At 47.0% G+C, this 10,904-nt stretch overlaps 1 protein-coding gene across 3 annotated transcripts in view; it reads left to right on the forward strand.

Annotated features, from left to right (window-relative positions):
• The window catches only part of LOC110508057 (collagen alpha-1(XXVI) chain), a 54,657-nt gene extending 44,604 nt beyond the window's left edge, over positions 1-10,053 (forward strand). For 2 of the 3 annotated variants that reach the window (XM_036965661.1, XM_036965660.1), the window contains exons 8-14: positions 2,292-2,369; positions 2,629-2,681; positions 4,437-4,499; positions 4,863-4,898; positions 5,099-5,143; positions 7,628-7,718; positions 8,532-10,053. In XM_036965661.1, coding sequence (XP_036821556.1) covers positions 2,292-2,369; positions 2,629-2,681; positions 4,437-4,499; positions 4,863-4,898; positions 5,099-5,143; positions 7,628-7,718; positions 8,532-8,752 — 587 coding nt within the window. In that variant the 3' untranslated portion in view covers positions 8,753-10,053. The remainder of the gene's footprint in view (positions 1-2,291; positions 2,370-2,628; positions 2,682-4,436; positions 4,500-4,862; positions 4,899-5,098; positions 5,144-7,627; positions 7,719-8,531) is intronic. The other variant, XM_036965662.1, reaches the window with a different exon arrangement.
• Positions 10,054-10,904: the final 851 nt, after the last annotated feature.

Here is a 10,904-nt window from a genome sequence, read left to right on the forward strand (position 1 = left end):
TTATCTGTAGTCCACAATCATCTCCTTTGTCTAGGCTGGGCTTCTGACTTTGCAACTAGATAGTGATGGCCCTGAGCTGCTTATTAGTAGTCTGGCTCAAAGTGGGTCTGGCTCAGAGTGGGTCTGGCTCAGAGTGGGTCTGGCTCTAGATCTGGGTCTGTGGAGAGCAGAGGAGAAGAGAGGCTGTTGGCTGTGTTGGCTGCTGGAGCCAGCTGGCTGTAAATCACAGCTCATTTGTAAGCTGTCAGCACAGCAGTCTGCAATTGAAAATGCAGGCCCAGCCAGGAGCCAAATCCCAGGCCCTTGTAGAGATGGAATGGAGGGAGACTGCATGAGCAGCTTTCATTAGTTCTAGAGGGATGCTACCACTCAATGGCGGGTATTCATGTATTTTTTTCAAATAAACATTTATAATCTATCTTTTGCCTCTCTGTGTCTGTAGCTAAAACTGTCCCTTTCCTAAATTAGCCATGGATGTAGGTAGGGATTTGGACTTGTGGTTTTACTTCATTCTCCGTACTGGCCAATGATTACAACAGCGATTTTGATCCAATCATTAATTCATACCTTGCTGTGTCCCCGGCCTGAGAGGATGGAAGGTCAATATGTACGGTAGTTAGATATAGAAGTCTAATGTTAACTAGCTAACGTTGCCCATGAATGGAAGTTAGACTAGCGAGTAATCATTTTAGCCAAGTAGCCTGGGACAACAGAATATAAAAGCCTGTACTGTATGACAGAGTGAGAGACTATTTCATCAATATGAAAGAGAGGAGTTGTTTCTCTACAAGTAGAGTGAGTCGACATGTTTTTCTACTTGCACACACACACACACACACACACGCACACGCACACACACACACAGAAATCAGAACCATGCACATCCACATCATATGTAGCTTATGTTGATTGGACTACATCGTTATTTTGGTATATTTTAGTTGTCGCTGTATTAGACTAAGCAGAGGGGGGGGGGGGGGGGGGGGGGGGAGCCACGCATCGCTACTGTTTCCACTAGACCCTCTATGCTTCAACTAGACCCTCTATGCTTCCACCAGACCCTCTATGCTTCCACTAGACCCTCTATGTTTCCACTAGACCCTCTATGCTTCCACTAGACCCTCTATGCTTCCACTAGACCCTCTATGCTTCCACTAGACCCTCTATGCTTCCACTAGAACTCTATGCTTCCACTAGACCCTCTATGCTTCCACTAGACCCTCTATGCTTCCACTAGACCCTCTATGCTTCCACTAGACCCTCTATGCTTCCACTAGAGCCTCTATGCTTCCACTAGACCCTCTATGCTTCCACTAGACCCTCTATGCTTCCACTAGAACCTCTATGCTTCCACTAGACCCTCTATGCTTCCACTAGAGCCTCTATGCTTCCACTAGACCCTCTATGCTTCCACTAGACCCTCTATGCTTCCACAACATTACCCTAACCCTAACCCTAACCCTAACAAGCATTTCGCTACACTCGCATTAACATCTGCTAACCATGTGTATGTGACAAATAAAATTTGATTTGATTTGATTTTGCTTCCACTGAGAGGAAGGAGAAGAGACTAGGGGTTTAGACTAACACAGAAACAATCACACAGGGACCAACACAACCTAGACAGGTGCATGTATTCACACAGGGACCAACACAACCTAGACAGATGCATGTATTCACACAGGGACCAACACATACTAGACAGATGAATGTATTCACACAGGGACAAACACAACCAAGACAGATGCATGTATTCACACAGGAACCAACACATACTAGACAGATGAATGTATTCACACAGGGACAAACACAACCAAGACAGATGCATGTATTCACACAGGAACCAACACAACCAAGACAGATGCATGTATTCATATAAATGCACATCTCATTTGATAAAAAGTTATTTTACCCTAGCAGTTTACCCTAACAACAGACACCACTACAGAATGTTGACAGCCGACATGTCTAGGCTCTGATCCAGCACACTGAGCTCAGAGACGGACTAACCCTGTCCTGAACCCAGATCTCTGGCAGACAGTGATCCGTAAAATACCAGCTGTAGTCTTCGCATAAGGAGTTCCTTACAATATTCAGACTGTATGATGAAACACACACACACACACACACACACACACACACACACATGTTTGATGACAAACCAAGGGTGAAGTGTTGGGTCAGAGGTCCTACAAGCCTTAATGAAACACCATTTGGTATTTTACGGCATTGGTACAACTACAGTAATTAAATGTATTTTTTGTTTGTTTGTTTGTTTGTGTTTTAATCAGAGGAGACCCGTCTTACTCCAACTCTTCCTGAGTTGGTAGCTGGCCCTCCTGGTCCATCTGGCCCCCTAGGACCTCCAGGTACCACTTCCGTTCTGTGTGTATACGTGTGTGTGTGTGTGTGTGTGTGTGTATGTGTGTGTGTGTATGTGTGTGTGTGTGTGTGTGTGTGTGTGTGTGTGTGTGTGTGTGTGTGTGTGTGTGTGTGTGTGTGTGTGTGTGTGTGTGTGTGTGTGTGTGTGTGTGTGTGTGTGGCTGGTGTTTTTCTCCAAGAATCAGGACGGAACTACAGGTAGTATGGACATGAATATGTTCTGGAACTGTTTCTGTGACATCACAGGTCCCCCTGGACCAATCGGACCAGCAGGAGTTCCAGGTCTCCCAGGGCGAGATGTGAGTACCAAATAGTCTGGTATAATGTCAGAGATGTTACTATGGTCACGGTCAACATTACATAGCAGAGATTTTACTATGGTCAAGGTCAGGTCAACATTACATAGCAGAGATGTTACTATGGTCACAGTCAACATTACATAGCAGAGATGTTACTATGGTCACAGTCAGGTCAACATTACATAGCAGAGATGTTACTATGGTCACAGTCAACATTACATAGCAGAGATGTTACTATGGTCAAGGTCAGGTCAACATTACATAGCAGAGATGTTACTATGGTAACGGTCAGCTCAACATTACATAGCAGAGATGTTACTATGGTCAAGGTCAACATTACATAGTAGAGATGTTACTATGGTCACGGTCAGGTCAACATTACATAGCAGAGATGTTACTATGGTCACAGTCAGGTCAACATTACATAGTAGAGATGTTACTATGGTCAAGGTCAGGTCAACATTACATAGCAGAGATGTTACTATGGTCACAGTCAGGTCAACATTACATAGCAGAGATGTTACTATGGTCACGGTCAGGTCAACATTACATAGCTGAGATGTTACTATGGTCACGGTCAGGTCAACATTACATAGCAGAGATGTTACTATGGTCAAGGTCAACATTACATAGCAGAGATGTTACTATGGTCACGGTCAGGTCAACATTACATAGCAGAGATGTTACTATGGTCACAGTCAACATTACATAGCAGAGATGTTACTATGGTCACGGTCAGGTCAACATTACATAGCAGAGATGTTACTATGGTCAAGGTCAACATTACAAAGCAGATATGTTACTATGGTCAAGTTCAGGGTGACATTACATAGCAGAGATGTTACTATGGTCACGGTCAGGTCAACATTACATAGCAGAGATGTTACTATGGTCACGGTCAACATTACATAGCAGAGATGTTACTATGGTCACGGTCAACATTACATAGCAGAGATGTTACTATGGTCACAGTCAGGTCAACATTACATAGCAGAGATGTTACTATGGTCAAGGTCAGCTCAACATTACATAGCAGAGATGTTACTATGGTCACAGTCAGGTCAACATTACATAGCAGAGATGTTACTATGGTCACGGTCAGGTCAACATTACATAACAGAGATGTTACTATGGTCACGGTCAGGTCAACATTACATAGCAGAGATGTTACTATGGTCACGGTCAGGTCAACATTACATAGCAGAGATGTTACTATGGTCACGGTCAGGTCAACATTACATAGCAGAGATATTACTATGGTCAAGGTCAACATTACATAGTAGAGATGTTACTATGGTCACGGTCAACATTACATAGCAGAGATGTTACTATGGTCACGGTCAGGTCAACATTACATAGCAGAGATGTTACTATGGTCACGGTCAGGTCAACATTACATAGCAGAGATGTTACTATGGTCAAGGTCAACATTACATAGCAGAGATGTTACTATGGTCACGGTCAGGTCAACATTACATAGCAGAGATGTTACCATGGTCACAGTCAACATGACATAGCAGCAATGTTACTATGGTCACGGTCAACATTACATAACAGAGATGTTACTATGGTCACAGTCAACATGACATAGCAGAGATGTTACTATGGTCAAGGTCAACATTACATAACAGAGATGTTACTATGGTCACAGTCAACATTACATAACAGAGATGTTACTATGGTCAAGGTCAGGGCGGTGTGAGCCTGGCTATGTGAGGGAGGTGTCTGAAATGTCGCCCTGTTTGTGCGTTGTAGGCAGAGGGAGGTCTCCAAGGCAAGGCTGGGAATCCCGGTCCTAAAGGAGACGCAGGGGAGAGGGTGAGGCAAAATGTTACCCCTAATGTTCTCATAAGAAAACACTGGACTGCTTTGTAATTCATTCGCTATGAAAGGTTCAGAGGGTTTATTTCAACAGTGTCTTTGTTCCATTGTGCAAAAGACATCTGTTTGATCAGGAGGTAGATGGGCACTCTTCAAAGACCTCCCAAATGGAACCCTGTCCCCTACAGAGTGCACTATTTTTAATCAGGGCCTGGTCTCTCTCGGTCTCTCTCTCTCTCTCTCTCTCTCACTCTCTCTCTCTCTCTCTCTCTCTCTCTCTCTCTCTCTCTCTCTCTCTCTCTCTCTCTCTCTCTCTATCTATATATATATATATATATATATATATATATATATATATAGGGCCCTTCAGGATTACCAGGGGAGCACGGCCAGCCTGTGAGTATAGCACGTGTTGCACGCAACACGTGCACACACACACACACACACACACAAACATACGCACACATGTATTTGACCTCCTAGTCTTGCACATAGTATTTCACCACACACCCAGACATTCTGTGTATTCTAGGTAGTCTGTGTATGTTGCCTCTGTGTATAATGTATGTGTAATGTATGTGTGACTGTGTTTACAGGGGCAGTCTGGGCAGAAGGGGGAGCCAGGAGAGGGTTTGCCTGAGGTATGCACAGTATTGGACCTCAGTAGATTTTAATATGCTTCCCTGAGTATTCATGGCTCTTTTTGCCCGTGGAGGTGAGTGTGTTTCTGAATGCATGTCTATCTGTGTCTGTCTGTATCTCAAGGGGGGCGCTGAGTGAGTGCCTGTATCTGTCTGTCTCTCCTCGGGAAGCTGAGTGAGTGCCTGTATCTGTCTGTCTCTCAGGGGGGCGCTGAAGGAGTGTCTGTATCTGTCTGTCTCTCAGGGGGGAGCTGAGTGAGTGCCTGTATCTGTCTGTCTCTCAGGGGGGAGCTGAGGGAGTGCCTGTATCTGTCTGTCTCTCAGGGGGGAGCTGAGGGAGTGCCTGTATCTGTCTGTCTCTCAGGGGGGAGCTGAGGGAGTGCCTGTATCTGTCTGTCTCTCAGGGGGGCGCTGAGTGAGTGTCTGTATCTGTCTGTCTCTCAGGGGGAAGCTGAAGGAGTGTCTGTGTCTGTCTGTCTCTCAGGGGGAAGCTGAAGGAGTGTCTGTGTCTGTCTGTCTCTCAGGGGGAAGCTGAAGGAGTGTCTGTATCTGTCTGTCTCTCATGGGGAAGCTGAAGGAGTGCCTGTATCTGTCTGTCTCTCAGGGGGAAGCTGAAGGAGTGTCTGTGTCTGTCTGTCTCTCAGGGGGAAGCTGAAGGAGTGTCTGTATCTGTCTGTCTCTCAGGGGGAAGCTGAGTGAGTGTCTGTATCTGTCTGTCTCTCAGGGGGAAGCTGAAGGAGTGTCTGTATCTGTCTGTCTCTCAGGGGGGCGCTGAGTGAGTGTCTGTATCTGTCTGTCTCTCAGGGGGGCGCTGAGTGAGTGTCTGTATCTGTCTGTCTCTCAGGGGGAAGCTGAAGGAGTGTCTGTATCTGTCTGTCTCTCAGGGGGAAGCTGAAGGAGTGTCTGTATCTGTCTGTCTCTCAGGGGGGAGCTGAGTGAGTGCCTGTATCTGTCTGTCTCTCAGGGGGGAGCTGAGGGAGTGCCTGTATCTGTCTGTCTCTCAGGGGGGAGCTGAGGGAGTGCCTGTATCTGTCTGTCTCTCAGGGGGGAGCTGAGGGAGTGCCTGTATCTGTCTGTCTCTCAGGGGGGCGCTGAGTGAGTGTCTGTATCTGTCTGTCTCTCAGGGGGAAGCTGAAGGAGTGTCTGTGTCTGTCTGTCTCTCAGGGGGAAGCTGAATGAGTGTCTGTGTCTGTCTGTCTCTCAGGGGGAAGCTGAAGGAGTGTCTGTATCTGTCTGTCTCTCATGGGGAAGCTGAAGGAGTGCCTGTATCTGTCTGTCTCTCAGGGGGAAGCTGAAGGAGTGTCTGTGTCTGTCTGTCTCTCAGGGGGAAGCTGAAGGAGTGTCTGTATCTGTCTGTCTCTCAGGGGGAAGCTGAGTGAGTGTCTGTATCTGTCTGTCTCTCAGGGGGAAGCTGAAGGAGTGTCTGTATCTGTCTGTCTCTCAGGGGGGCGCTGAGTGAGTGTCTGTATCTGTCTGTCTCTCAGGGGGGCGCTGAGTGAGTGTCTGTATCTGTCTGTCTCTCAGGGGGAAGCTGAAGGAGTGTCTGTATCTGTCTGTCTCTCAGGGGGAAGCTGAAGGAGTGTCTGTATCTGTCTGTCTCTCAGGGGGGAGCTGAGTGAGTGCCTGTATCTGTCTGTCTCTCAGGGGGGAGCTGAGGGAGTGCCTTTATCTGTCTGTCTCTCAGGGGGGAGCTGAGGGAGTGTCTGTATCTGTCTGTCTCTCAGGGGGGCGCTGAGTGAGTGTCTGTATCTGTCTGTCTCTCAGGGGGAAGCTGAAGGAGTGTCTGTGTCTGTCTGTCTCTCAGGGGGAAGCTGAAGGAGTGTCTGTATCTGTCTGTCTCTCAGGGGGAAGCTGAAGGAGTGTCTGTATCTGTCTGTCTCTCAGGGGGAAGCTGAAGGAGTGTCTGTATCTGTCTGTCTCTCAGGGGGAAGCTGAAGGAGTGTCTGTATCTGTCTGTCTCTCAGGGGGGAGCTGAGTGAGTGCCTGTATCTGTCTGTCTCTCAGGGGGGAGCTGAGGGAGTGCCTGTATCTGTCTGTCTCTCAGGGGGGAGCTGAGGGAGTGCCTGTATCTGTCTGTCTCTCAGGGGGGAGCTGAGGGAGTGCCTGTATCTGTCTGTCTCTCAGGGGGGCGCTGAGTGAGTGTCTGTATCTGTCTGTCTCTCAGGGGGAAGCTGAAGGAGTGTCTGTATCTGTCTGTCTCTCAGGGGGAAGCTGAAGGAGTGTCTGTATCTGTCTGTCTCTCAGGGGGGCGCTGAGTGAGTGTCTGTATCTGTCTGTCTCTCAGGGGGGCGCTGAGTGAGTGTCTGTATCTGTCTGTCTCTCAGGGGGGCGCTGAGTGAGTGTCTGTATCTGTCTGTCTCTCAGGGGGAAGCTGAAGGAGTGTCTGTATCTGTCTGTCTCTCAGGGGGAAGCTGAAGGAGTGTCTGTATCTGTCTGTCTCTCAGGGGGAAGCTGAAGGAGTGTCTGTATCTGTCTGTCTCTCAGGGGGAAGCTGAAGGATTGCAGCAGCTGAGGGAAGCTCTCAAGATCCTGGCAGAGAGAGTTCTGATTCTGGAACACATGATTGGCATCCACGGTAAAGGGGGAGGGGTTTCTGATTCTGGAACACATGATTGGCATCCACGGTAAAGCGGGAGGGGTTTCTGATTCTGGAACACATGATTGGCATCCACGGTAAAGGGGGAGGGGTTTCTGATTCTGGAACACATGATTGGCATCCACGGTAAAGGGGGAGGGGTTTCTGATTCTGGAACACATGATTGGCATCCACGGTAAAGGGGGAGGGGTTTCTGATTCTGGAATACATGATTGGTATCCACGGTAAAGGGGGAGGGGTTTCTGATTCTGGAACACATGATTGGCATCCACGGTAAAGGGGGAGGGGTTTCTGACTCTGGAACACATGATTGGCATCCATGGTAAAGGGGGAGGGGTTTCTGACTCTGGAACACATGATTGGCATCCACGGTAAAGGGGGAGGGGTTTCTGACTCTGGAACACATGATTGGCATCCACGGTAAAGGGGGAGGGGTTTCTGATTCTGGAACACATGATTGGCATCCACGGTAAAGGGGGAGGGTTTTCTGATTCTGGAACACATGATTGGCATCCACGGTAAAGGGGGAGGGTTTTCTGACTCTGGAAAACATGATTGGCATCCAGGGTAAAGGGGGAGGGGTTTCTGACTCTGGAAAACATGATTGGCATCCACGGTAAAGGGGGAGGGGTTTCTGACTCTGGAACACATGATTGGCATCCATGGTAAAGGGGGAGGGGTTTCTGACTCTGGAACGTAATTCCAGAATAGTATTACTTGGGTCCAGAGAATAGAGTGAGACTCTTAATGTTGGTTCTCATGGTTTCTACCATTGTCCTTTTCTGTATGCAGAGAGTCCAGTGGAGTCAGGCTCTGGACTGGAAGGCCTACCAGACTCCTTTTCCTTCCCCGCCATCAAGACCAGACTGGCCGAGTCCGCCATCAAGACCAGACTGGCCGAGTCCACCATCAAGACCAGGCGACTCCAGCCCCTCCAAATCTCCTCCCATCCATCCTCAAGGAAGCACTCTGGTGGCCAGACGGAGACCATGTATTTTTTAAGACACCAATGAGTGTCTTGTGTGTGTGTGTGTGTGTGTGTGTGTGTGTGTGTGTGTGTGTGTGTGTGTCTGATAGAAAAGGTGTAGTATCAAAAAGCCTGCAGAAAGTATTAATTTACATAATGCATGAATGGATATATTTTCAGAAATATACTCATATATATTCTCTCTTCTGTGTAGTATTTGTACACAATTTAAATAACATGTTCTGTTGTGAGAGCTGAAACCAGACCATGTTCTGTTCTGAGAGCTGAAACCAGACCATGTTCTGTTCTGAGAGCTGAAACCAGAACATGTTCTGTGCTGTTCTGCAGGATTTTGGACAACCTTCCTGCCTACATTATTAAAAATAAGTCGAATGAAACGAATAACTTCTGGTGCATAAAACGAAAATAAGTAAAAAATGAAAAAAATTGTATTTTGGCTCGGCTGAAACCACCTGGCTCAAACTCTGAGGTGATGTTAGACGTCCTGCTGCTGTGGCTGGGTTCTGGTCTGCTCTGATCTGTCCTGTTCTGTCTCTCTTGGCATGTCATGTTTCTGATATTGGCTAGAAATAAGTGTGTCTCTGTCATTGGTCATTCACCCTATATGGTCTCATTTAAGAGTGTATTTTCAAGTTCTTATAATAGCACAGTGTATGTTGACGTACTCCTTTTACTGCACACCGTTTTCAGTGTAATACCTGACATGTATGATGTATTGAATACCACGGATTCTGGAGCACCCTCCGGTTGCAACCTTTAAGTGTGATTTAGTAGATGGAAAAAGGGAACGTGCCATTTTGTTGTTACGTGTTCTCTTGCTGTTACTGTGTTAATTCATGTGTCATTCTCTTTTGAATTTGATTGTGAGGGCTATGTGAGGGCTATGTGAGGGCTATGTGAGGGCTGTGTGAGGGCTATGTGATGGCTATGTGAGGGCTATGTGAGGACTATGTGAGGGCTGTGTGAGGGCTATGTGGAGGGCTATGTGAGGACTATGTGAGGGCTCTGTGAGGGCTATGTGAGGACTATGTGAGGGCTCTGTGAGGGCTATGTGAGGACTATGTGAGGGCTCTGTGAGGGCTATGTGAGGACTATGTGAGGGATCTGTGAGGGCTATGTGAGGACTATGTGAGGGCTCTGTGAGGGCTATGTGAGGGCTATGTGAGGGCTATGTGAGGGCTATGTGAGGACTATGTGAGGGCTATGTGAGGGCTATGTGAGGACTATGTGAGGGCTATGGTTGTGGTTGTACTGTCTGTAAGCCATTGCACTCAGTGGATGTGTACTGTATCTATCTCTCAATTAAACCCGTTCACACAGTTCACACATATGGAGTTACTTACTGTCTGGTATACAGTTCTGATGTCCAGTGTTATTGATGTTTTACACACACACACACCAAACACACATACACACACACTCACACACACACACACAAACACACCCCACACACACACACCACACATACATACATACACACACGCGCACACACACACAACACACACACATACAAACAGACACATACACACACACACACACACCACACACACACCACACAGACATACACACACACACCACACACACACACACACAGACACATACACACATACACACACACGCACACACCACACACACACACACACACACACCACACATACACACACCACACACCACATACACACCGTGGTCCACCTAGTGTTTGTTTGGCTATGTGATAATTTCACAGCGTTCAACATCTTATTAATTCAGTTAGTGAAAATGAGCAAATGCTACATCAATGCATAACATGACTTTCCATACTGTGTTGTGTCATGAGGTTGGCCTGAGGGGGGAGGTTTATGACCCCCATAAATAACTTTCCTCTCTCTACTCTACCGATGTGACTATTGAAAATCCCTTTGTTAACATAGAGAGTCTGGTGACATCAATATAGAACATTACTTTCCATAATTGTGTTGTGATAATCAATGTCTTATCATCATAAAATAGTCACTGTTCTAGCAATTCACACACAACACTATTGGTAACTTTGCTGGACATTGCAGAACCCCTTACATTTTAGACATCGGTTCTAAACCCCCTGTTGATATTTTCCCCTGGTCACTGTTGTTATAACCCCCTAGCCACTACCTGTTGTCATAACACCCTAGCCAGTACCTGTTGTTATAACCCCCTAG

This window comes from Oncorhynchus mykiss, chromosome 27, assembly GCF_013265735.2.
Source record: "Oncorhynchus mykiss isolate Arlee chromosome 27, USDA_OmykA_1.1, whole genome shotgun sequence".
Classification (NCBI taxonomy): domain Eukaryota; kingdom Metazoa; phylum Chordata; class Actinopteri; order Salmoniformes; family Salmonidae; genus Oncorhynchus; species Oncorhynchus mykiss.